Source organism: Archocentrus centrarchus, chromosome 16 (assembly GCF_007364275.1).
Source record: "Archocentrus centrarchus isolate MPI-CPG fArcCen1 chromosome 16, fArcCen1, whole genome shotgun sequence".
Taxonomy (NCBI): Eukaryota; Metazoa; Chordata; class Actinopteri; order Cichliformes; family Cichlidae; genus Archocentrus; species Archocentrus centrarchus.
In genome coordinates this window covers 16,296,038-16,323,206 of record NC_044361.1, presented here as the reverse complement: position 1 = coordinate 16,323,206, position 27,169 = coordinate 16,296,038, and the positions used below count along the sequence as shown (strand labels likewise).

Below are 27,169 nucleotides of genomic sequence, written 5' to 3'. Positions count from 1 at the left end.
GGAGGCAACTGGTTCAAAAAGGGATAGGACCGCAGGTAAAAGAAGTCAGTGCTGCAGCCAGGATTCCCATTCCAGTACGAATTATTCTAACAATCCATTGTTTGTGAGTGCAGATTTTTCATTTATTTTTTTTCATTTTCCTTTATCACAAAGATCGAATGAGTCCATTAATTGAAAAAAAAAAAAAAAAAAAAAAGGGCAGCAGCGCAGACCAAACAATGACAATGCTCCCTTATAGAGAGCATAAATTATCCCATGTGCAACAACTAAACCTCAAGGACACTAAATAACAAAAGCGGAGGTACTAAAAAGCTCTGAAGTATTAATTTGCACCTCAGGGCCTACTATTCTTGACTTAAAGCAATGGGTGCTAGAAGCTTTCACACTAGATAAAATGATCATTTTCATATTCAAAGGGCCTCATTTTTGCTGAGAAAATAAGAACTGTTTTTTTTTTTTGCTGCAATATATGGTGTATAGGCACGCAGAGTTCAGTTTAAGATGTATAAATTCACAGTAATTTCCCCATTGTGGGACTAATAAAGGTATTCGTAATTCTTGAAACTGACCTTCTTCCAGCGTGCAGGAATGCGTGCATCATACATGCAGTCCAAGGCATCCCGCAGGTTTTCGCTCATGATGATGGTCCCGTCGATAGCCAGCTTGAGGTCTGTCAAGGTGTTTCGAACTAGAACTATGACTCTCTGCATCCTATCGATCTCCTGACGCAGAAAGATGTTCATAGGCAGGAAAGGACCCATCTTCTGAAGACGCTCTCGCACCTGGTTTTATTAAAACAGAAAAGATAAAACTTAAATGTATCCACAGAGGATTGAAGATGCACAAACACAAACACACACACACAAACACAAACACACACACACACACACACACGACCTCATTAGCTGGAAATGTACCTGGAGTAACTAAAGTCTAATCTCCACTCTACATAGAAGTATTTAAAATAAAGTTTTATGCTGAATTTTTCATCTTTGCATCTTTTTAGTACAAAGGGGACAGCATCAGAGAACAGCCAGAATGCATCTGCAGTTAATACTATTGATGTTGAGTAGAAAAAAAGCAAATTCATCTTTGTTTCACTGAAAATGCATCCCAGGATTGATCTGTCTCTCACAATAAATGAGATTCTGTATTTCTGATGGGCCTTTCTGCTCTGCATGCAGTCTTCACTTATTTTAAGACATCTTTTTTTTTCTTTTTGGTGGTGGTGGTGGTGGGGGGTTGGGCCCTTTATCCACGGTGGAACAAGCAGCACTTAAAGCGGTAGTCGCAGAGTGTGACAGTTTTCCATGATGAGGATTGCACCTCGCCTCAGAAAAGTCACACTATCACCTCATTTTTTTCTTAGTGGCAAAAAAAAAAAGAGAGAGAGAGAGAGAGAGCGAGGCTTCAAAATAAAACAAGATCCAGCTGCCCAGCTGCATTCACACACTGTCTATTTCTGGTCTTCTTTACACTCTGCTGCTGTCAAAAACACTACAGTACATCCCAACTCTCTGCCTGCGCCAGCCACAAAGAGCACACAGCACACGAGGTGAGTGGAATGACACTGCACATGCTGCTTCACACACTTTGCAAAGCAAATACACATAGGCTTACTTCAAAAGGTGCATAGTCAGGCGGCAGTTTCTCCAACATGTCATCAGCTAGCCTGGACACTACAGCTTCTCTGGTTTCTCCTCCACCCGATGAGCTATCTTTTGGCTGAATACTGAGGATGGTATCCAGTACATCCTCTGCCAGTTTACTCTGGAAGGTTATGTCTGCGTTTGGGTGCAGCCCAAACACCTCTGGAGTGTCATAGGCTGGGAGACCCTGAGAAAGAAGAACAGCAACAGTTAGTGAGCCAGAGGTCGCTTACTTGGATCGCTGAGCATTTCAGACAAATATATTCAGACAGGAAATGTCCATGATGTATTCTCTCTGCTCTCACACTCTGAACACTGTGAAAGTCTCTCCATGGAGCAGCTTTTCACATCGGTGCCAGCAGACACCCATCCTCAACAATATGGAACAGTTTAACTACTACCTGCTTTTTGTTTTGGTTTTTGTTTTCATACACCTATTTCCCTGGACTGCAGTTTGTGTCTCTGCTCTGCTCACTCTCAGCCGAGGTGGAAGAACAAAAAGCAAGCATCTCCTCTGGTACACGTAGAGTCACCAGCTGCTTCTTTTCACCCTTTAGAATGATTGTGCGGGTGTGACACTGAGGGGATTCATGCTACCACTTCTAGTAAAAGGATATATGCTGCTGGCCAGCTACTATAATGCCAGTGCAGTGACAAGATCACTCCCAAGCTTCCCACAAACACAGCCAAATTCGTTCACTGTGGGCACATAAAAGACTCAAATGTTTTGCCAGGAGAGCTACCTGTGTGGTGATGGTTAGCTGTGCTTTCTATGCTGCTGCATGTGAACATGTATAATGACAACAAGAAATATGACATGTTTCAAATCCTTTATTGTGAGTTTTTGCTGGAAAAGAGCATCAACTTTCAGCTGGCATTAAGATCAGCCGACCTTCCTTGATTGCAATATTATGTTAATGGATAAATCAGTCACCTGATCTCAATGCAATAGAATGAGTTACTGAAGACAAACTGAATACAGAAAGACCCACAAACAAGCAGCAACTGAAGGTGGCTCCAGTAAAGGACCTGACAGAGCATCTAAAAGGAGGATCAGCATTTGATGAGGATTTGGAAATTGGCTGTAATTCCTGAAAAGATCATTCAATTAACTTTTGTTAAACATCTTGAATTAAAGCTGCAAATGTGCACTTTGATCACATCATAACTTATAATCCACTCTGGAGGCAGAATTAAAAAGAATTTGCAGTTGCCCAAAAATGTACCGAACTAACATGCTATACGCCCGTGCCATTTAATGCATATGTATATGTGTGGGTGTGTTGTCCAAAGCCGTGTTTGTCATTCTCAATTCAAGAAGCAGCACAGACGAATAAGCCTGCTGAGCCTGGCAGCCATAAACATCCATCATAATGAAACTAGCTTTAATGAAACAAGCTCAGGAACTGCCCCCAGACACACTCTCTCTCTCTTTCACACACACACGCACACACACACACACACCTACATCTACAAGTTAAGCACACAAGCATGCTAATAAATCACATATAATCTCTAATAAAATGAGCATGGTTGCATTTTATCTGAAATCACATAGGCCAGACTACATTTTGAATGTAACAAGAGCAAAAAAAAAAAGACACCCAGCTTTCCACTAACAATATCACAAAGCTTAACTGAATGTAAAAAGAGGGAACAATAGCCTACAAGCATAGACAACTGTTGCCACACACTGAAAGTGGCATTTTTTGCAGACACACATCCAGTTACACAAACAAATGTCTATTATTTGTAGACACTGACCTGAATGTATGTTAGATACTGGTCAACACTGGAGCACTTTGGGATGCTGTAGCCCTTGTAGAAGCTAAAGGCAGGTCCAAACATTTCCTCACTGAACCACACCTTGGCAAAGGTGTTGAGGAGGCGCTTGTCATAATCGTCAGTCACACGACCACCATATTGAATTTCTCCAATCATGTATCGAACTGTGCTCCAGGACACACCCTAAGGAGATAACAGAACAGTGATAAAGGATGACAGGAAATAAAACATGAAAATTTTTTTTGACCGACACCGACAGGAAACGAGTCCGACTCAGTCCCTATACAACCGCTGCAGGAGCTTGGTCCGTATTGCTAGCCATGAGTCAGACTTGTTTCTTGTGTGTGTTGGACTTCATCAGGGCTGCCCTTTGTCACCGATTCTGTTCATAATTTTTATGGACAGAATTTCTAGACCTAGCCAAGTGGCGTAAGGCCTTCGCCTTGGATGCCTCATAATGTGATTTGGCGTTAAAAATAAAATAAAATTAAATAATCTCATCTCTGCTTTTTGCAGATGATGCGGTCCTGTTAGCTTTATCAGGCGGTGGCCTCCAGCTCACAGTGGAATGGTTTACAGCCGAGTGTGAAGCATGAGAAGCGTTTGAGGCCATGGTCATGCCCCCTCCGGCTCAGGGATGAGTTGCTGCCCCAGGTTGAGGAGTTTAAGTACAGTATCTCGGGGGGGTGACGGGAAGAGGAAGTGAGAGACTGACAGATGGATTGCGGCTGCGTCTGCAGAACGCGGCAGAAATGAGCTTCCTCCGAAGGGTGGCTGGCCACTCCCTAAGAGGTAAGGTGAAGAGTGCAGCCATTCGGGAGGGGCTCAAAGTAGAGCTGCTGCTCCTCCACATTGAAAGGAGGAGGTGGTTCGGGCATCTGACTAGGATACCTCCTGGAGCGAGTGAGGTGTTCTGAGCATGTCCTATCGAGAGGAGGCCCTGGGGCAGACCCAAGACACGCTGGAGAGATAATATCTCTCGGTTGGCCTGAAAACACCTTGGGCTCACCCCAGTTGAGCTGGAGGAGGTGCTGGGGAGAGGGAGGCCTGGGCTTCTCTGCTTAGGCTGCTGCCTCTGCGACCCAGCCCCGGATAAGCGGAAGAAGATGGATGGATGGATGGATGGATGGACGGATGGATGGATGGATGGATGGACGGACGGACGGACGGACGGACGGACGGACGGACGGACGGACGGACGGACGGACGGATGGATGGAGGGAAATTTTTTGACAAAATTTGGGCAGAAAGTGTTGAAACCAAACATAAGGGTGAGGTTATTTGTTGACTCAGGCTATATAGCACAGCCAGAGGCACAGTGTCATCTTACGTTATTTTTCATTTATGAAGCACATCTAAGTTCACACTGCAATAGTTTCAAATGCATGATATACTTTCAGTAAAGAAAAGTAAAGCAAATAACATTGTATTCATATTTCACTAAGCATCTGCATTCCACAAGGTCCATCTTCCCTGTATCAGTACTTTAAAGAGTACTAACATTTTGTTATTACTTTATGATTAATATATCATACACACATTCTAAGACTATTATATCTGCCTAACCACAGGTTAGAGATACAAAGTCTGAAAATTCTAAAACTCCCAACTGATGATTGCTATCATAATTAGGTATTTACAATTTCTTTTTTTTCCACCTCAACCCCTTTAACACTTGTGTACAGTGACGTTTCATAAACACACAGAATAATAAGTGTCACTCCACCTACCTTTTTAATATCCATGTCATCAAGATGGTTTTGGACAAACTGGACAGTGGCATTGAAATCAGCCTGGTTGAACTCATAGGGAATATTCCATCCCAGGGGGCCATATTTCCTCCTCTCCTGAACTGTGCTGTGAAGAAACGCTACTGCATATAGCATCGGCCTCCACTGCACCATGTTACTGACATCCAGGAGGTCCTGGTTTATACCTGGACAGGGACATGTAGGTGAACAGATGTACTGCCTGTCCAAAAGGAGGGTAAGTGTGACAGCTACAGAAAATCTTTGTGGGTTTGTGAGCTTTTGATGTCAACATTTGAAGCGAAAATCCATACCTACATAAAGTTAGTTACTTCTAACAACAGCAGAGAACAAAAATCAAGCATTACACAAACACATACACAAACATTTCCCTTTTAGTGAGCAATTCTGATTTATCACACGTAAATGTGGGAGAGAAAATAAAGAACTAAAAGAACTCAAAAAATGTCCTCCTCCTGATGATACTGTACCAAACTGCAATTATTAATCACAGCCAGAATTCAAGAACTGAAGATAAGCCTCTGGCCTCCAGGAACCGTATCATCCGGGCCAGGAAAAGACAGCTGGTTCATACATATTAAATGTTCTTCTCTCGTGTTTTGGACAAAAACACAGACTAAATGCTCTGATGTGTTTAAATTTTTACAAACCTTCCAAGGATATGATGGAGGGTCTATCTGCATGTCTGCTTCTACAAATAATTAGTTTCTTTTCCACATCTACATGTCAATATTAAGAGACATTTTATTCTCTTAGGTCCTCTTTCTCAAATCACCTCTCAAATCTCTATTTTCATCTGTTGGATGGCGATTAATAATTCTAGACTTCTTTAAACCGAGCTAAAGTGGACCAAACCTTACCACCGTATGTCCTCTTAAGCCCTGCCTTGAGGCCCTGTGGTGGTTCATTGGTGAACTTGATTGACATCTGGAGAAGTGTGATGGGAAAGTGTCTGTGGACCTCAGTGGTCATCCAAAGACGGAAGCTGTCACTGACAAAGTCTGTCTCTGTCACCGTGTCCATTAGCTCATCCATGAAGTCCAAACCCAGGTGGCAGTTCTGGAGTAAGGCCCAGCCACCCTGCGGACAAAGATAGTAATATGCCTTTCATCCACGTCAAGGACTGTAAATGATGAGTTCAAATCACATTTTTAGAGACAGAGCATCATAATGTCTAGTTGAACTGAATGCTTACATCTGTATCGCTAAAATAGTAGTGATGTCCCACCACTCACATTAGCCATAGTTTGCTGCAGAAGCTTGCGGGCATGAACCTCTTGTCCTTGGCCCATGGAGACATATCGGGTCTCAATCTTCAGTTTCTTCCCCAGTGCTATAATGGAGTCAGTTGGATCTGAGCCCATTGAAAGGAAGCAGATGAGAGGTGTTCGTGGGTCCGACTCCTCCCACATCTTCTCTAAGTCAAGAATCACGCCTTCAGCATACTTCTCCCCCATTGCGTCCATTATGTATTTACGGGCCTAAAGGGAATAAAATGGCGTAAAGCAGATGCAATTTTTTAACGCTTTGTAATGCAAAGAGCTAAGAGTTGAGGAAACTAAAAGTATATAATGGAATAAATTTACTTTCGAGAAAGCTGAGAACTGAGGGAATTGTTCAAAGGATTTTCTCTGGCTAACTCTTTTTACACAGCAGTAAAGGCTAGGGCAACTGTGGACTGGACTGCGAGTACAATAAAATACATTGCACTCCAGGCTTGTCTGCAGTGGACCAGAAAGCTACCCATCAGTAAAAAGTGATTTATTATCTATTAGCCACTGTAGATATTCAGGCTCAGTAGGCTGCAGAGTGAAAGCTGTTAAAATAATATAGGCCACTTCTTGGACCAAGCAGATATCTGAAGATTAAGAGATAATACACTCTTGTTTTGTGGTCTCAGTCTCAGGAGGCATCTCCTTCTTAGCTTTAGCCCATCAACTTTCAAATTGTTGTTACAATATAAACCATATAAAGAAAACTGAACCATTTTCTCCGTATGTTATAGCCATGCATCTTCACCTGTGCGATGGTCCTGTCAGGACACCAACAGCGTATAAGGAGCAGCCGTCGGAAACAGTCAAGAGACTGGTCGTAGGAGTTTGGGACCGCTTCCTCTTCTGGGGCCTCCTTGTCAAACCAAGCCTTCCACTGCTTCTCATTATGACTTATCTGTAAGATCAACAAATATAAAACAGAGCAAATCTTTTATTGCATTACATTAGATTATATTACATTAGAAACTGACAGTTACTTTAGCCACCCTATCAGTCCTATAGATTTTGTATAAATCAATTTATTTAAGTTATTTAAATTTATTTAAATAAAAAATTACATCATCAATTACACATTTATTTCTTTCAGACAGAACCATTATGTTGTATTTGCTTGACCATATCCATTTTAGGACCATTTAAACGTATAAAACCTAGGCCTGTTGCACTTTTAAAATCTGAATGAGTGGGTAAACAATGTGCAGAGGTAGCAGGCACAAAATATGACTTAACATTTCTACACCGCATCAGTAAAAGGATAACCGAACCCTGCAACTTTTGAGTAACAATGATTCATCAGACCTGTCCTCGCATACAAACTGCAAAAACACAGTAATTTAGCAAATATGAAAAAATAAAGCCGGTTTCCTCATACAGCCATTTTAACAACATCTTCAGAAACAGTTTCACCCTGCTTCTAAATATCAATAAGAATATGCCTTTAAAATATTACTAATTATTATTATTTGGATATGTGTGAAATCTTGAAAAATAGTATGCCCTTTAATGAGTACTTATTATGGAAGGTCAAGAAGCTACCTGCTGCTGCTTGGCATTCATATACTTGAGCATATTTAAAACTGAAAGTCACTTGTGTTTGTCTATTAGTGATGAAAGCACTAAAGAATTTTAGGGGTTTAGTGCTTTGCTGAAGAGTGCATTAACAATAATTATTGATAAAGCAGAATGTGTTACAAGTTGAAGTCCTGCATCTGAAATGTTAATCCAACTATTACTGGGAATCATGCATAAAAAATAAATGCCCCACACACACACACACGTTTTGTGTGTGCGCACATGCTCAGCCAAAAGTATTTAGAAGTTTCTCCAAGCTCATTTCACAGAGCACTGAGTTTTTGACTCCACGGGGACCACAGTGCTGTCAGTCATCCACAAGAGTGTGTATCTGCGTGTGAGTGACACTCCATCATGATGAGTGTGTGTGTCTATGTGTAAAAGAGGGAAATGAAGTGAGCCATGATGGGACTGATATTGACATGCTTACTAGAGCAAAGAAGAGCTGTGAAAAGTATTTAATAAGCACCTTGAGACAACAGCCGTGTCTCGGTATGCCAGTGTGTGTGCGTGTGTGTGTGTGTGTGTGTGTGTGTGCTTGTGTGTGTGTGTGTGTGTGTGTGTGTGTGCGTGTGTGTGTGCGTGTGTGTGTGTGTGTGTGTGTGTGTGTGCGCGTGTGTGTGTGTGTGTGTGTGTGTGTGTGTGTGTGTGTGTGTGTGTGTGTGTGTGTGTGAGAGAGATAGATTAAAACTGCTATCGGAAGACTTAACAGATAAAAGTCCTTGTGGGTACAGTTTCTCTAGGCTAAAGAAAATTATCATACACCTGTCAAGGCACGTCTAAATTGATCGAGCTATACGTGTGTGTATGTATATATGTGTGTGTGTGTGTGTGTGTATGTATATGTGTGTGTGTGTGTGTGTGTGGTACCTGATCCAGTATATCAGCGAACTGCCAAAGTTTGCTGAGCTCTACAAGGTTTAGCCACGTCATGTCAAGGATCCACTTAGCTGGTTTCTGGGGGCAAGCTTTCAGGTCCAGAGATGCACCTCCTGAATAATATGAACATAAACAAATACATATATACACACCTGCACGTATAAACTACAGGACTCAAAGTAAAAAGTAATATTTTAAAATGCAAAAATAGAACAAACATAATCATGCAAACCCAATCTTCAAAAATACAGAACGATATCTGAATTGTGATTCATTGTTTATCAGGCCGGAGCTGACAGATGGTGAAGCTGCGTGCCTGTACCAGACTGTGGCTGTTCTGGTTCTGCCAGTTGCCATTGCTGGGTTTTATACCCACAGTGAAGAGCGCTCATTCAGTGAACTGCTACAGTGTCAATATGTTCAAAATGTTTGTAGTCTCAGTCATGAGCTTTAAAACAAGTCTACTCCTTGAAATAAACAATAAATATAACCAAAAAAAAAAAACCCAGCAAACAGCAGAAACAGATGGCAATTTGAACAAACCTGGAGGCTGCTTTGATGTAACTGATAGCTGCACAAAAACCCTTGAATTATTATTTTCATTCCAAAATGGTGTTTAAAAATGAAAAACTGTTTTTGTCCAGATGAATGTGTTTCAGAAATTATGTCTGTCCTAAGCATGACAAAGCATACCATATTCACAAACATGTGCTAGTGTAGGAATAGACAGTGTCTGTGTGAATAATACTAAAACTAAGGACATTTCTTTCATTTTTATTTTAGTTTTCCAAGTTCACAAAAGTTCAGTTTTATTTTTGCAAAAGTATAGTTTTTATTTTTATTTTAGTTAACTAAAATATGCTTTATCTAATTTTAGTTTTAATTTTAGTTAACTATAACAACCTTAGACAGATCCACCTCATCACTGTTACAATTTTTCCAGTTGCCAAAATTTTAGTTTTTTTCTTTTGAAGTACCACAGCACACTGATGAAGCATGTGCTCACACATAATGTGCCTCATTTCTACAGTTATATAATCCCTTCTCTTCTGCTGGCTTTATAAGTGCATTAGTCAACACTATTGTGCTCCTTGTAGGGTCTTTACCCACAATACAAAGCGCCTTGAGGCGACAGTTTGTTGTGATTTGGCGCTATATAAATAAAATTGAATTGAATTGAATTGAATTATTAACTATTAACTTAGTTTTTCATGTTGCATATAAATCTTCTGCATACTGTGAAAATGTTCTTTTTGCCATGTCTGTATATAACAACTTTAATAATTCAGTTTGTCTGATTGATGGCTGACTGATCCTCTGAAGATTAAAAAGATGAATTAATCGAATTATGCAGAGATGGAACACTATGTGGACAAAAGTACTGGGCCAGCAACATATTACAGCTACAGGAGCCATGAAGCTCCCAGCGCACACTTTCTGTGCTGATGTTAATACCAGAGGTTTGGAACTCGTTGGCCACCTTTATGCACTACTTGTCTCAATACTTGGTGATCCCAGTGTGTACACTTAGTGACGTAGTTGATGGCGGAATATCTAGGAGGGAAGAAATTTCACAAACTGACTTGTTGCAATGGTGGCATGTTGTCATTATGGGCAACTCTTAGTACTAAGAAGCTTTGTGAATGCAGGCCCTGCCTGTTTTTTTTCATAGCTCAATGTAGATGTTCTGAAACTCACAATTTTGTACTATAGCATTTGAGGGACATTCCTAAGGCTATATTAGTCTTAATTAGACAGGAAGTTTAGCATAAAAAGTAATATTAATTTTTTTTTTATTATTATTTGTTTTTCTGTATGTACTGACAGCTTTTATTTTGTGTGTTTTAGACTGTGGAACTTTCCTTGCATTATGTTTAATTTTACTTAATATAACGATTACATTATACTGTTTTTGTAATTATAGTACATTGTTAAATGAATAATACTTAAACACATTTTAAATGCCAGTTATAACATGGTCTTCTCCCCAATTTAGACTTTTTAAGCATTCCAAATATTCAAATGAGCGCTCTATCTGCTCTCTGCTCACACAAAAATAAATCAGGACATTAACATTTGCATCTGCCTCGTACCTTTAATGAGTGTGAGAAACTCCTCGTGCTTGACCTTCTTGCTCTGCATGTCTATCTTCAGCGTCATCAGCAAAGTGAAAAGAAACTTGTGCTCTTCATACAGACCCCGTGCTGCATACTTATGAACTTCAAAGGTCATGAACTCTATGATGTTGGCAATCCGCTTACTGGTGATGGGGCTTTTACAAGATCTGTTAAGGGAAAATAGCATAGCAGCTTGAAGCTTCTGCTAATATGTCATAAAATTGTAGTTCTGAGACAGTAAGAGTGACAACTTCTCTAAGATTAAGTACAAACTACTCGTACAGGTTACACCATGGTCAGGTGAAATGAATTACGTGAAAGCTTTTTGGGCTTTTGCTTTGCAAAGGTATGACCAGGTTGTTTAAAGGCACAACAGTCCCTTGATTTGCAAAGATTTTCCAATGTGCGTGACACAGAACAAATTACTATAAGCGAACCAGCTCATTAAAGAAAGCAGAAAACTGTAAATGTCAGAGTATTCTCACCTGGCCAGAGAAAGGTCAAAAAGTCCCAGGAACTGTCTGAGAGAAGTCTGATACATAACATTGACCATACTCATCTCTGTAATCAGGAAGTACAGGATGCTGCCCCTGGTGGCCACTGAAATCACACACAGACACACAACTGCACAAACTTCCACAAAACAAGCTGTACTGTTGACGAGCACATTTGTAAATAGGTTTTTGAAAGAGTTTTCTGTTAACTGTGACCTGTATTAATACATTTTTAAAAAGGTCTCACACACTTTGCATGAGCATAAAACTCATGAAGATGAAATAAATCCAAATATCTGTTAACAGCTTAAAGTTTAAGACCATGTTTGTCACTGCTTCAGCTGAATTAAACAGAAAATTTGCGTAACTGAAGGCTGACTGACACCTTGCAGGCACACTTTCACCCAAGCAAAACACCAAAAAAAAGTGAATTTCATTTTTAAATCATTTTGACCAACCTGGTCGGTACTCCTCTCTGGCAGCATTGATCTGGATCTCGGTCTCTGCAGCAATCTGTAACTTCTGAGTGACCTCTTCAGCTGTGCATTTTGTGTTGCTAAGGACAAGGATCAGACTCTCATCATCCACCAGTGAACCCTAAAAAACACACACACAAAAAGAAAAGAGGTATTTTTCACACTTTTGTAAAACAAGAGAGCACAAAGAATGCTGTAAACTAGTTTTAGTTTGAATTAAAAATAAGAATGCACAAAACTTGGCCCCAATTCAGCTTCTGCACCCACGCTAATAAATATGACACGTTCACACTGGCGGCAATGTAGGTAACCATTTCTAAAGAATTTCTGAAACATCGCAGTTTGAGATGCATTTCCTTGCCTGTGTGCTGGTCAATCGGTAGAGAAGACTGTCCTCTAGTTCCTTCATTTTTCTCTTGTTAGATGTCACGTCTTCCAAAAGGTCTGTCCTCTCCTTCTCCAGTTCCTCGTGTCATAAAAGCAATGAAAACACAAATACATGAGAAGATATAGCTGCAGGATGGAGCTAGAGAAAGCTTGTCATTAAAATCAAAGGTCTTTGATTCTGCTCCGCTCTGCCGAGTGGATTGGTGGCTTTACACTCTTCTCTGGTGTCTTGTCTATCATGGTGGCCTCTTTCTCTGGTAGCTGTCTATATTATGCTTACTTATGACAGCAGCCACATGAAAGTCAGGAAGCTGAGCTGTTGGCAACAGATTAGTAAATACCTTACCTGAATGAGTGGATGAGCAGAATATTCATATGAAGAACGGAAGGAAAACAGGGTGATGATAAGATCTGTACAGAGGTGTGGTTTCCCCATTGATCATGGTACAGTACAAATGATTCTCCAGCTTACCTCTGAGTGTCCAAAAGTGTTTATTTCTGCATTTGGGAAAGCCGGTCTTAATCAAAATTTTACATAGCAGTCTTGTCTTCTGGGAGCATGAATTTGGCCAGCACATCAAATCCCTTTTATATTGTGACAGACTGTAATTTGACATTTTGTTCTGAGAGTGGGAGAGATTAAAGTAAAACAAGATCCATCCTGTTATCCAAACCAAATTTAATGGCGACTCATAAGTGGGCAGACTATCATCATCACATTAAAGTGACTGCTGTTAAAAGGGTAAAAACATTCACTTGTTAATGGCAGGTGTATTTTAAATCAATTATATTGCTATTTTTATTGTAGCTTTATAAGCGTATTTTCTTAAGAACTGCAGTGTTGGACTTTGATACAATAGGTTTTTATTGATGATAAACGCTCTTCACATACATGTTTAAGAAAATGCAATTTTTTTAGATTTCTTATGATTTTACTTTGACTGTGAGAATTAATATGGTCAAGACAGCAGGCTCATTTGAAAACAGAGGGACCGAGAGGACAGAATTAGTAAAACTCTATTCATACCCCTTCTATTACTGCATATGAATGATTTCAATAGCTTAAAAAGACAGATGTAAGTCATAGGGAAGCTAAAAGCTGTCTGTAAAATTAAAGTGTGACTCAAAGTAAAAAAAAGAAACGATTCAACAGTGAGGTCAGGTTTGTGAAAACTGCATGAACTGCAAAGACAAGAGGCAGGTTTTACAGCTGAGACAGTGGCTTCGGCTCCCGTTATGATTAAATCCATATTTAGTACACAGATAGCAAACCCCTTCCCATTTAGAATGAATCTTTCATTTCATGATCAGCCATCACTCGAGAGAAAATTGCTTTTCTGCAACAAGACCAGCCTTTTCAGATTGACAATCAATGAGTCCTGCATTTGGTGCATTTATAATTCACTAATCTATTCCCCAGAGTGAATGACGTCACTTGTCTTTGTGTGTATAGTTGGTACTGATAAATGTGAACACTATATCTGGGTTACTTTTTTCCACCCTCACACTGTGTTTGACTAAGGCATAGTGATTGCAATTATTTGTTTTCAAAAATAGTGATAACTTTTGAGATGTACCGTCAAAGAGAGAAAATGAGGCTGGAAAGATGAAGGGAGTCTGCATTTAAATGCTGGTCAAGATTTACGGGAGAGTCTACAGGGATATATATATATATATATATATATATATATATATATATATATATATATATAAGTAGCATTAATTCAGGGGTACAGCCTTTTTTTGTAAAAGCACACTGAAACTCGCACTAATTCATAACTGTGTAAGAGTACATTATAACTTATTTAAATAGGTTCCTTAATAATGTATAATCTGGCTCATTTGTTTGAGTATTTTAATACCTGTTTTTCAGTGAGGATGACTCTGCCCAGCAGCTGGTCCTCCAGTCCTCTCATGGTGACAGTGAAGTCAATGATGGATGTGCGAGCGCTGATTTCAGGAGTATAAGCTGGATTAGGCAGCTTGGTGGTCATATATAACCTGAAGCCCTTCATCACATCCACCTCTTTGTCACCAATTTTCACCTGCAAGAAGAAAGGCCGACAAGGTGTACATCTGTTATTGTTTATTAACATTATTACAAATACAATAATACAATAATAAAGAGCTGAAAGTTGGAATTACTGAAGAGAGGTCTGAATTTCCTACTTGGTTATTCATTCAAAATCTACCAACAACAATTTCAAGAACATAGCTGCCAAAATCATACATTTAAGAAGACATGTTTTTAAGGCAGGTGTAATATGCCATAATGAGAAACATGTCACCATCAAAGTATCATGGTGTCAGTGAGCAAATGCTTTGGAAATAGAGCTGCTTACATTATATTCACATTTTCTGTGTGAATATGTTGGTATAACTGTATACACGTGCATCAAGGTGTGCTGCAGTTTGCTCTGATCAGCTTTTAATGACTTTTTTGCTCTTTTGTATGGTAGGAGAGAGAAACAGAAGAGAGATGTCATATACCTCTAATGATAAGGTGTGTGCATATGCATCTCCTTCACGTGTACACTGTTTGAAGGTGGTGTGAGTTTTTTGAATAATGCGTGTGTGACACAAATGAAAGCTGCAGCAAGTCAGCTGCTGAATATTAGAATCAGCTAGAGCTAGGAGGTAATAATGAAAAACAGCACAATGCATGGGGGACGCAAGGGGGGGGGCAGAGTCTATCCCAGCTGCCATAGGGTAAGAGGCAGGGTGCCCTGGGCAGGTCACTAATATGTCACAGGGCTAACACAAAGAGACAGACAACATTCACACTCATACCTAATCACCAGAATCACCAGTTAACCTCACCCCGCTAACTGCATGTCTTTGGGAGGAAGCCCACGCAGACACGGGGTGAACATGCAAACTCCACACAGAAAGGCCCCGGCAGATGGTGCATTTGAACCCAGCACCTTCTTGCTGTGAGGCAGCAGGGCTTAAAAAATAAATACATTGTGCTTGTGATGTATGTGGCAATAATTTCAGTTCATGGGTATTTGCATGGCAACAGTTTGCAAACAGAATGAATTTACACTGTGTCCTCAATTGTGGCTTTTTTGGAAATCTGCTGCTCAACACTAGCAACACAGAAGAGAAATAAATGTTTTCATTATTTTTTTTTAACAAAAGTGCAAAGCATTTTACTGGCAGACAAACCAATTTAGAGTTTTTCACACGCATTTACACACATTTCTGAATGTACTGTTGTCCTCAATCTACTTCCAAAGGTTAATTTCAGGCTGTCATTTTGGCTAAAAAAAAATTAAAACAAAACCACCAGCACTCAAACTATGATCTGCAGTTTTCCAATCTAAAATGATCTAGTTTCAATATAGCACAAAACTGAAGCCAGCATTCTAGAAAATCATCTATTTGAGTTGCTCTGAAAACATTTTTATTGACATGTCCCACAACCTCTACAACATGCACAGTAGCATCAGGAAGCTCTGCTTTGTTTATTATGCCCAATAAAATAAAATCCCACCTGCAGTGTCCCAATGCTCCACAGTTGGAAAACCGCTGAATTAGAAGGTGAGCTATACACTGAATACAGTAGCATCATGTTTGTCTACGACATTTAATTTAATATTATTTTAAGTACTAATTAAGCTTAATTTATGTGATGTCTCTAACTTGTTTGAAATTAATAAAAAGGACACAAATATAAAGGAGAAGGAAATTTTAGACATTATCATGCAACAGAAGTCAGCACTTGCCCCTCTTCTAAGCAGTGACATACTGAATGTTTGTTAGCCTGAGCACGTCGTAAAAGGACCGAAGTACTATGTTTTTGTTAATGTAGCTTTCAAAAATGTGTGACTACCTCGGGCGGAGCCAAGAGAGCCAATTGTGCCTTTTGCACAAGAACTGATGATTCTGACCTTCTACAAAAACCAGCAAAGTAAAGGAGGAAAAAGCAAAAGTCAGTTGTGACACAGACCGAGAGAAACAGGAAGAAATTGACGCTGCACAGTCGACATGCATAAGCCAGTTTTCTGTGATCAACCAGGCTAACCAAGCACATGTTAATCTGCCCCAAATTAATTATAATAATCTAGGAAACAGGCTCTGGCTGGCATAGCTACACATACTCAAAACTCCTCCAGCCGACACTACCTGTGCAGTGTCAGTGAGAAAGCTTGTTTTCCTCTGTCTGAGCTTGTCAAGCCCTATCAGTACAGGTGTGACAGCTGGCATGCCAGTGAGAAGCTGGCACCGTCCGCCTTTAAACACACCTGTCCATTTCATACCCTTCTAACTAAAAATGAAATCTAACACATGGGTGTAAGTAGGATTATTTACTTCTTTTTACCTTGTAAGTGGAGCCAGTTTTGATGAAGTTTTTCTCAAGTATGTTGTCAAGTGCAGGGTCCAATTCCTCCCCCACATCCTCAATTAAAAGCGGTCGACCAAGAGACAAACTGTCCTCGAGGTGGTTCTTGAAGTACTTGTGGTTCAGTGAGGTGATCTGAGAGCAGAAAAGTAAACACATTTTAATGTGCAGTGTAGCTGACAGCCTGGATGAGCCCTAAACCATAGAGCCTAATATTGAACTGAGAATATGAAATAAATGGGCTAAATTTCATACATGTTCTAAAAATCACATAAAAATATGTTGATTTTATAATACAAAAACCTTCCCGTGTGAGCTCAGCGGCAACAATATTTGTCTCCAACAGGAGGAGGAGACACATGTTTGGTTTCCTCACTATTCCTTCAAAGCTACAAAGGTCAGCCTCTGCCTGGTGATTCTGACTATTCAAGCTAACAAAGAATTGCTTTTCAAGTAAGCCATTTTTAGAAAAAAAATAAATAAATTGTTTTTTTCTGATGATGTCATTTGAAGAAAGGGTTGAAACCTACTGGCTGAGGAAATGTGTCTTCAGGATGCTCATAATGGGATTTCAGAATGCACTCACTCAGCTCAGAGATTGCCCCAAACAGGGTCAGTGACCTTGGCTTAGGTTATTATGCCTGCAGAGCTGTTTGGTAGTTTTTTTACATTGTGCTGTGCATATTGGACAGGAGGAAGGACCAAGGGCAAAAACAATTTAAAACTATTGTTCTTATCAAGCAATGCAAAGATGTTAGAGGCCACTAAAAATCAAAATGGAGGCAGGAGATTTGGAAGAGTAAATGGTACGATGCAAAAGGATGCATTAAAAGGCAATAACAACGGAATACAGATAAGCATGGTAAAGTTCTAGTATACTGTAAAATTATTACATGCATTGATTTAACCTTCATAGGTCAAAGTCTCAAAGTTGCTGAAGACAGTGTTGCAAACCTGCAGCTCATTATTGGACTCTTTGTTCTTGATCCAGATTTTTCCCTGTGTCTGTGGGTCGATAAGGAGGGGGAAGCGGGCAGCTTTGGTTACAATAATGCCATTGTGAATGGAAAGGTCATCATTCGGGAGACCCTGCAAGACAGAACATGAATAAATGGTGAGGTTTTATAGGTTTTATAGGCTGGATGTTGCAGTCTCTGAACTGGAATATATAATATTTCAGCAATAATTGTTTTCACTAACTAACTTTCTGCTTTTTCTTTTGACAAGCAGAGGAAAGAAGGCCATAGTGATTGATGTAGCAATACCAAGGGATAGCAACATCAGGAAGAAGGAACACAAGAAACTCAAGAAATACCCAGGGCTGAGAGAAGAGCTAGAGAGGATGTATAAGGTGAGGGCAACAGTGGTCCCTGTGGTAAGTGGAACACACGGGCAGTGACCCCCCCCAAACTGGGAGAGTGGCTCAAGCAGATTCCAAAAATGACATCTGAGTCAAGGTGAGTTGGGAATTTGGTGACATAAATAACACTGATTATCTATTATCTCATCACGGTTGTTAGTGGGTGGGAAATATCAGGGGGCAAGTGAACATTTTGTCCTCAAAGCTGATGTCTTAGAATCATGAAAAATGGGCAGGCATAAGGATTTGAGCGAGTTTGACAAGGGCCAAATTGTGATGGCTAAATGACTGTGTCAGAGCATCTCCAAAACTGCAGCTCTTGCGAGGTGTTCCGGTTTGCCGTGGTCAGTATCTATTAAAAGTGGTCCAAGGAAGGAATGCTGGTAAACCAGCAACAAGGTCATGGGCAGCCAATACACAGTGCATTGCTTTTTGTTGTGTATGGGGCGACATAGACCAGTCAGGGTGCCCATACTGACCCATGTCCACTGCCGATAGCTCCAACAATGGGTACATGAGCATTGGAACTGGACTACAGAGCAATGGAAGAAGGTAGTCTGGTCTGATCAATCACATTTACTTTTGCATCACATGGATGGCCGGGTGCATGTGCGTCACTTACCTGGGAAGCATTTGGCACCGGGATGCACTTATGGGAAGAAGGTAAGCCGGCTGGAAGGTAAGCCGGCCATCCATGTGGATGTTAATTTGACACGTACCACCTACCTAAGCATTGTTACAGACCATGGGCACCCTTTCACGGAAACAGTATTTCCTGATGCCTGTGGCCTCTTTCTATAGGATAATACACCCTGCCACAAAGCAAAACTAGTTCAAGAAATGTTTGAGAAGCACAATGACAAGCTTGAGGTGTTGACTCGGCCTCCAAATTCACCTTATCTGTTCAATCAAGCATCTGTGGGATGTGCTGGACAAACAAGTCCGATTCATGGAGGCGCCACCTCGCAACTTACTGGGTTTAAAGGACTTGTTGCTAACATCTTGGTGCCAGATACCACAGCACACCTTTAGGGGTCTAGTGGAGTCCAACACAATATTAGGCAGATGGTCATAATGTTATGCTTGATCGGTGTATATATATTCTGAGACAACTTGAATAATTAGTGGTTCAAGAGTCAGTAGAAAGTTTAAAGTGAGGAAGATGCTCAAATTAGCCCATTGTCTATCAACTGTGTCCCAAAGAATGAGTACTTTTCCTTAATTAAAAATATGACTGTTCACAGTCTCTGAGCTAGATCAACAGCTGTAGTGTATGTGAAACAGAGGTATACCAGAGTTATCATATGCTTTATATGCTGCATCAATGTGTAGTAAAAACATTTGTAGTTGACAAAATAAATCCCTGACCTGAAGGTTCCATTCACTAACAGTGGGCGCATCAATGAGTAACTCAGTCAGATTGAGGTTGTTCCTAAATGGGATGCAACGTTGCTTCAACTCTCGCTGCCAGTTACTCAGTAGAAGGTTACGAAACTCCTGATTGAAAGGGCCTGAGTAAGAGAGGAATGCCGTGGCCAGAAGAACATCACCTGGAACAGGAAGACATGTTGTTATGTATATATACTTAAAACAGATGTCAACATAATCATATGTGGGAGGTTTGTTTATGCACTGAAATGAGAAAATGCCTAAAAATATTAGTGGGGAAATTTTACAACGTTAGCCATACTTCCATGTCGAACAGTAACATCACGACCACCCTGCTGATAAATGAACAGCATTAGCATACAATAATGGCATGATACATTAAGGTTATTACTCCAAGTATGGCTTAATCATCAAAGATTTTTCCCTTCGCTCTACATTATTCATCCACAGAACATTTCACATATCATAGGAACAACTTTATGTTATTAATGATAGATATTATTATTATGGTGCAGAGACTAATTCCATGTTTTTTAAAAAAAAAAAAATTTAAGTTTGAAACTTGCTGTAAAACCCACCCACGAGGCGTTTGGTTTGGGCAGCAAACTCTTTGCTCTGTTCTGTCCATCTCTCCTTCTCGCCAGCGAGACCGCTGATGAGACTGGACGCTGTCTGCATCTTGTGTCTGCAGCGCTCAGCATCCTCCAGCAGCGTCTGATGAGAAAGGGGCCCCACAAACAGGTCAGTAGGTTGACGTGTCTATTTAGCCTTGAGTGTCTGTCCAAGTGTGTCTTCATCTACCCAAGTCTTATTTAACTGTCTGTACATTCATATTAATCGTTTTAATTCTCTCCTATTTTTCTCCTGGCATTGATTAAACCCCTAAAAACTCATCTCTGTTCAGAATTACATATTTATAAAAAAGAAACATTTCCACCAATTCCTTCAAGCCTTAAATAGTTTAGGTGAAATCCACCATCTTTATCTTAGTACACATTAATCTAAAAATATTTGCTTCAGCCACCGAAATGTCAAACCCAAATGAATCCAGTCTACAGCAAAAATAAAGGGATTGGCCTCACTGTTCCTATACTTTTGGAGGGGAGTGTAGCAAAAAGTACAAGCTCACAAAGTCTCCCTCTGAGTTGAAATTGCATGGGGGCTTAAACATACATATGGAATCTTTACACTTGGAGGATACCAGCAAGCTTGCTTCATGAAGCCAAAAGGTTCAGTAATTAAAAAATGGTTTGTGTCATATCGGTCATAACATAATTGTGTCCTAGCTGTGAAACGTTCATTTTGTACAAACTAAAATAGCTGAATTAACAGCCTCAGAGTGTGGCGAGTTGCAACTTCTTTTCTTGTCGTCTGTTTCCTTCCCATGAGCCTTGTGTGTTCCCAGCCTTCATCTCCAGAGCTATATAGCTTCCCAGTTCTTGTATTTGTCTTTTATTGTTTAGTTATATACTTTGACTGCATTCCTAATAAAGCTTTCCTTCTGTTTAACATTGTGTTTCTGGCCTTCATTTGGGTCCACTCCTATACATAATCAACACCAAATGCCTTTGCAATGAGCCTTTCAATCTTGCTTTTGGCCCTGGAAGATGAACAGTCTCTGCATCTTAATCATGACATTATAACTTGTTCCTGTCCTGGTCTCTTAATCAGGGAGTCTTGATTCACCTACTGTTCCATTAACATGTTACTTTTCATGGAACAAAGTGTACTGAATATGGAAAAATACACAGCAGATGCTCTCACAGACCTCCACATAGGATTAACTGTATTGATGTTACTTGGTCACACAGGTAACGCAGGTTCGCTGGTTATCACAGATTTTATGGTTTCATTCATTAAGATAAAAACATTAAAGGACTATTTTTATTGATAGTACTGACTGTTCTGATATTTGGTACAGTTTATAATAACATTGTTAATATCTCAGTGGTATTAACATTTCACACAACATGAGCAAAAACGGCATGTACCAAATAATAAAGGCAGCTTTTTTCCCTTTAGTATTTGCTGCATTTTCAAATAAAAAACAACGGCATTAAGTTCCAGGGGTAGAAGCAGCAATATACTGAACTGAATTATAGTAGTGCTTTGATGACGTTATTAAAGCTGCTGACCTGTTTCTCCATCATGGCCTTCTCATACTCCCCCTGTACCACATCAAGCTCTGCCTGTTTGGCGTCTAGCTCAGCCTGAGCTTTCTGAAGGTCTGCATTAGCTATGGTCAGACGATTCTGCTGCACTGCCAAGTTAGCCTACAAAAGAAAGAAAATGGATGGATGAAAGAGAGGGAGAGAGAGAGCTGTGATGGGGTTTTTTTTGTTTGTTTGTTTTACACAAAGCTACAGGGTTCATGGTACATTCTCTGGTGAGAGGGCCAAGAAAGAGAGAAAAAGAAAAAGACCAAAAAAAACATATGAAAAAAACATTAAGTGCAGATAACAAAGGTTTTATTGGGACAAAGAATTTGGACATTTATAGAGGAGAAGTCATTAAATAGTTAAATTTTTGGTAGCATATTTTGGAAGAATGGGCAGCATTGTGGTGAGATGGTTAGCACTGTTGCCTCACAGCATAAAAAAAATGCATAAAGAATGGATTTGAATCCACATCTGGCCGGGACCTTTGTGTGTTGAGGTTGCATATTCTCCCCGTGTCTGCATGGGTTCTCTCCCTTCCTCCCAAAGTCCAAAGACATGCAGTTAGTGGGGTTAGGTTAATTAGAGATTCTAACTAGCCCTTAGGTGTGAATGGTTGTGTTAGCCCTGCGTCAGACTGGCGGCCTGTCCAGGGTGTACCCTGCCTCTCCCCCCTATGGCAGCTGGGATAGGCTAAGTAGGATAAATGGAAGAAGATAGATGGATGGACATCAACATTGAAAGATATAGAAGTCAACAGCAATGGAAAGCTTAGTGAAAGAAAGAGTCTGAAGATGACAGAGGTAAGCAAAAAGGATATTTTGTGGGTAAAGCTGGGGCTGTTGAAAAAACGCAAGGAGTTTTAGCTCCAGAGATTTAGAGAAAACTTGTGAGCGTACTTGGGTGGCATGGGGAAGAAAATGTGTGGTTATTTAATATTAACTGACATCTGAGAGGACCATTCCTACTCGTCTTTGTGCATGTCCATCCTTTCAACTGTATCTCTGTATCCAGTTTAAAGGGAAGCCACTACTGGGCTGGAAAACAGAAAATCTGTTTGGTAGGCTGTGCTCCACAAAAGGTCAAGATAAAATAACAGAGGCAAGGCTTCTCAAGGAGGCTGTACAAAATATATGAAAAACAATGTGTGTGTGTGTGCATCTGTGTGTGTGTGTTTGGAAGTGGATAAAGGAAACAAAGCGAAAAGGGGGAGAGAAATTGGTGGCTTGAGCAAAAAGATTAGGATGCAGCTGAGATGTTAAGAACGGATGTAATGAGAAAAGAGACACTGAATGAGAACGAGTAACAAAGGTGCCACAAACAGATGTAAGAACAAAAGTCATCATAAGGCAACATCTCCAAAAATGTTTAACTGCAATTTGTAAAAGCTTTGAAATCATTATGATACATCAGACATTCACAGTGTGCACGCCAATTTGTAGTGGGTGACTTTACCTTCTTCAAAAGAAGTTTCGGTGGAAGCACCTATTACAGCTCTGGGTCACTTCGCTCCTTCATCTCGTGTGTTTAGCCCTGTCTGTTTTGTATGCTAATTAGCATGTGCAAGCCGCTGTTCCTGACTGGTGCCTGCACTTGTCTCTCAACCTATCTCCTGGCCTGCTCTGCCTTCTGTCACAAATGACTGGACATGTGCCCCAGTGCAGTGGTTCAACCAGAATCCAGCACTAATCACAGCAGCAGCTTTAAAAGAGCTGCCACTTTGCCATTCGGGGCAGTGTGAACCACTTGTTATGCTGTGTTTCCTGACTGCATAGTATGAACTACGGGTTACTTGTTGCTTGGTAGCATAACAAGTCACTTTATACTGATCTGTGTATGTGTTTGTGTTTATGTGTATCGCTTGTTTTCTTGTGTAACCCATGCGCAGCACTTTGGTCAACTTTGTTGCTTTAAATGTGCTTTATAAATGACTTTGGATTTGGACTCAGGATTTGTGATTCTGTAACCTCTTCTGCTATCACAGCTTGGCACGCTCACCAAAATAGACACACTCAGTTTAGGGGTGACTAGTTGGGTAGCACAGATTTAATTTTGTCCTTTAAAAAAAAAAAAAAAGGAAATAATGAGAAATAATGAGAAATTAATTCAATTAAGGTTCAATTAAGGTATGCCAACAAAGGTAAGTGATTTTTTTTCTTTTATATATAATTTTCTACAATCTAGCAGCTGGTGTAGACAGGTACTCCAGAGAGTATAGATGGATAAGGCTGAAAATCACTTCTAAGTGCCAGCTAATATTTTTTGTCTTAGTTAGGAGCTCTCTGAGAGGTAAGTTATTAGCTGTGTAGTGATGTGCGCTGAGCAGTAAAAGTCAAGAATCCATTTTTGGGTTTCTGTACCAGGATTAAATTACACAGGCCCTGAAAATCTGAGATGCACCCAATTTTAAAAGTTTTATTTTCGTATGTTCCTGTTACAATGTGGAAATATGAATAAATCTTTGTCTGTACCTTTGTAGCCTGTAGTTTTCCTCAGAAAGAAGTGTTTCATATTCATCAGAATGAGAGAATGGCCCACGAAGTGTGTGTGCATACATACAATTGGTTACCTTCAAGGGCAAGACCTCCTTGTTGATGGAGAAGAAGGAGGCCATGGCTTTGGTCCAGGATGCCAGGCCAGCCACATTGCCACACACCCTCTTGGCTGTTTCAATGTTGTAGTCAGGCATTTCAAAATAAGGCTGTAGGAGCTCCACCGTTTCTTCATTAATGGTGTCTTTGGGGAATTGCTTCAAGAGAGAAAAAAAAAAGAATGAGTATGTGGCAGTTTTGTCTGGAAGAGCTGAGATTTATTCCAGCCTGTACATTTAGACTAATGCTGAACACGCAAGTCTTCTATTACTTAATGCATGGAATGAATGCAAAAAAAAAAAAAAAAAAGAAACTAGAGTAACTAAAGTAAGGGAAGAACTGAAAAAAAAACAAAGAGACAAAGACAGAAAATAGAGCAGGTACTAAAAAGACAAAGACAGAAATTAACAGGAAGGAAAAACACCTTAAACTAGGCCATCAGTGTGTTGTGTTTAAAATAGATGCTGTTTACAAATAAATATTTAGAACAATAACCCTTTTTATGAATGAGCAGGGAATAAGCTCTTTCATCTGTTCCTTACAGCTAAGTCAAGTCCTTCGTAGTATGTACAATTTTAGCTTTTATTCATGTTCAGCATAGTAAATAACTACAGAGGACACAAAGGATATATCCTGAATCGTGTGTTTAGGGTATTTGTGAGCACTTCACTACAGAAATGTGATATCGGTGATTGCACCTGCAGGCTGCCGAGGAAGTTTCCAGCTGTCATGAGTTTTAATGACTCCTGCCATGACGGAGTGTTGCAGTTCTTCTCTGGGTCAATTTTCACAGAGTTGACCTTCCTCTGGAAGAGCAGCAGCACGCAGTCCATGATCCGCATGATGAGGTGAGGGGGGCGACCAAGTGTTCGTACGGTGGCAATATCTGATGGCTTAATTGTCTATGTGGGCAAAGGGAAGAAACGGAGAGCAGGAGACTTTAGAGCAGTCGTTTGCTGTGTGGCACGGCACTGATGGGAAAACTGGAAACATGTGAGAGGTAAGTAGAAAGAGGATTTTATGCCAACAAATTGGATAAACGCAGTGCATGTTATGAGGTGATTACAGTGTGTTACTATGAGAACAAAGAATAAAGTAATTTATTTTTCATTACCACATTCAAAGAAGGGACAAATACATTAATGGGGAATATACATAATTCTCCAGTTTCAGAATATAAAAGCAGAGGGAGTGTGCAGAGAAAATATAACCAGAGGCACTGCTAAGAAGAGACGGAGGGAAATAACACATAAAGACTAAGTATAAACTGTAGCAGAATGAGAGGAGCTCGGGAGAGGGTTACACAGAATTACCTCCAGGGACTGATTAAAACAAGAGACAGCAGACCAGTAAAGAAAATGTCCCTGTGAGAGCTGTTTGGCTGCTTCACTCTCTTCTGCTCTTCATCGCTTCGTTTTTGCACTTTTCTCATTTCTGTTCTCTCCTCCTTTCTCCATTTCCACTCGGTCCAAGACTGAATTTCCCCACTAGTGTCGAGTGTCGGTCAGCAGACAGTCTGGGTTATCACATACTTCTGCTTTCACTAGCCAATATCCTCTCTTCTCCTCAGCTTCTTATGAAAATGTCTCACTGAGGCCATTGAAAGATCACATTCCAATTTAACAAGCACTCCGAAAACAAAAATATAAACACAAGTTGTAAAGTAGCAATGATGATTTTATTGTGACAGTGTGGTATGAAAAGCCTGAAGAAAGGAAGCATAAATTCCTTTCGCTCATCACCTGCCACCAAAACTAAAGAAAGATCTTGAATAAAGGAAGATATCTTTGATTTTAATCGTGCTACATTGCAGAACATCGATGCTCTATAGCACTTGACATAAACACGATCGAAATCAGTGGTTATTATTCAAAGCAGTGTCCAGGGATGTCTGTTGAGAAATCTGAGGTTTCCATATGCAACTGCAAGTTAAAAATTGTAATCAGGGACACGCCACAGGAGATCTGTATGCAACCATCTACCCACGAGGACAGCTTTAATTACAATGTAGCCAGAGGCACCAGACGACCATACTAAGTTTAGACACACCAGGACAGTAAGGCTGTAGGCAAAAACATTCATACAGCTTCACACATTAAGTCACAGAGGGCTGCAAGTGGCACCCTGAAGCAACACAAAGTTAAAGAGCAGGAGAAATATAGATAGGATAAGTGTAAGCCACACACTGAAACACAAAAAACCTGCCCTCACTTTACTTTAAATACCCAAGCTATCTTGTAGTATTAGATTATAATGGCAAACGCAAATATGCATGACAATAAAACATTACAAATACAACATTTGTATTGTGAACAATCTTCCCTTAAATAATAAAAAATAGAAAAAGATGTAGGAAGTTTATTTTTGTTGCGCTTCTTAAAGATATTATTAGGTTTGGGTGGTTATAAAATAAACACAATTCGCACCTGAACCCTTATCCTGCCTGCCACACAGTAAACTTTGACATCTCACACCATCCCTAGCATCCTCCTCTGTCACACCAGCCCTCTGCGCATCCTCCTTCCCTACATCCACGATGCCAGCTAACTGAGGTTTCATTTACTTGAGAATAATTTCATATCAAATGCCTTTGCTTCACTGGCTCAGACATACTCAAACATTCATTCGCCCCCAAAAGCTGTGAGACAGGAAAACCTCTGCTTATTCAGAGAAATAATCTAATATCTACAAGACTTGATAGTTGCAATTTTTATCACTCATGGTTTCCACAGGATGAACTTTGATGACTTTGGTGATCCCCTGACTTTTTTCACTGGCACTAACATCAGGGTGACATTTGGCTCATGAAAGCCAGTTCAGACCTTAATGCCATGTTCTCATGATTAATTGCAATCACTTTGCCAGTAGGTCAGTAAATTCTTTAATCATCAGCTCATTTTAATTTGTCTAATTATGTGATCTATGA

At 40.1% G+C, this 27,169-nt stretch overlaps 1 protein-coding gene across 2 annotated transcripts in view; it reads right to left on the bottom strand.

Moving 5' to 3' along the window:
• dnah5 (dynein, axonemal, heavy chain 5) overlaps positions 1 to 27,169 on the bottom strand; it is a 92,426-nt gene that overhangs the window by 3,566 nt on the left and 61,691 nt on the right. For both annotated transcript variants that reach the window (XM_030749857.1, XM_030749858.1), the window contains 20 exons: positions 24,942 to 25,145; positions 24,222 to 24,401; positions 21,632 to 21,769; positions 20,075 to 20,210; positions 19,476 to 19,657; positions 17,702 to 17,836; positions 16,727 to 16,882; positions 14,265 to 14,447; positions 12,377 to 12,481; positions 11,998 to 12,136; positions 11,531 to 11,645; positions 11,022 to 11,212; positions 8,920 to 9,041; positions 7,223 to 7,372; positions 6,439 to 6,684; positions 6,064 to 6,283; positions 5,165 to 5,370; positions 3,414 to 3,617; positions 1,621 to 1,836; positions 570 to 782 (listed from right to left, as the gene is read on the bottom strand). In XM_030749857.1, coding sequence (XP_030605717.1) covers positions 570 to 782; positions 1,621 to 1,836; positions 3,414 to 3,617; positions 5,165 to 5,370; positions 6,064 to 6,283; positions 6,439 to 6,684; positions 7,223 to 7,372; positions 8,920 to 9,041; positions 11,022 to 11,212; positions 11,531 to 11,645; positions 11,998 to 12,136; positions 12,377 to 12,481; positions 14,265 to 14,447; positions 16,727 to 16,882; positions 17,702 to 17,836; positions 19,476 to 19,657; positions 20,075 to 20,210; positions 21,632 to 21,769; positions 24,222 to 24,401; positions 24,942 to 25,145 — 3,441 coding nt within the window. The remainder of the gene's footprint in view (positions 1 to 569; positions 783 to 1,620; positions 1,837 to 3,413; positions 3,618 to 5,164; positions 5,371 to 6,063; positions 6,284 to 6,438; positions 6,685 to 7,222; positions 7,373 to 8,919; positions 9,042 to 11,021; positions 11,213 to 11,530; positions 11,646 to 11,997; positions 12,137 to 12,376; positions 12,482 to 14,264; positions 14,448 to 16,726; positions 16,883 to 17,701; positions 17,837 to 19,475; positions 19,658 to 20,074; positions 20,211 to 21,631; positions 21,770 to 24,221; positions 24,402 to 24,941; positions 25,146 to 27,169) is intronic.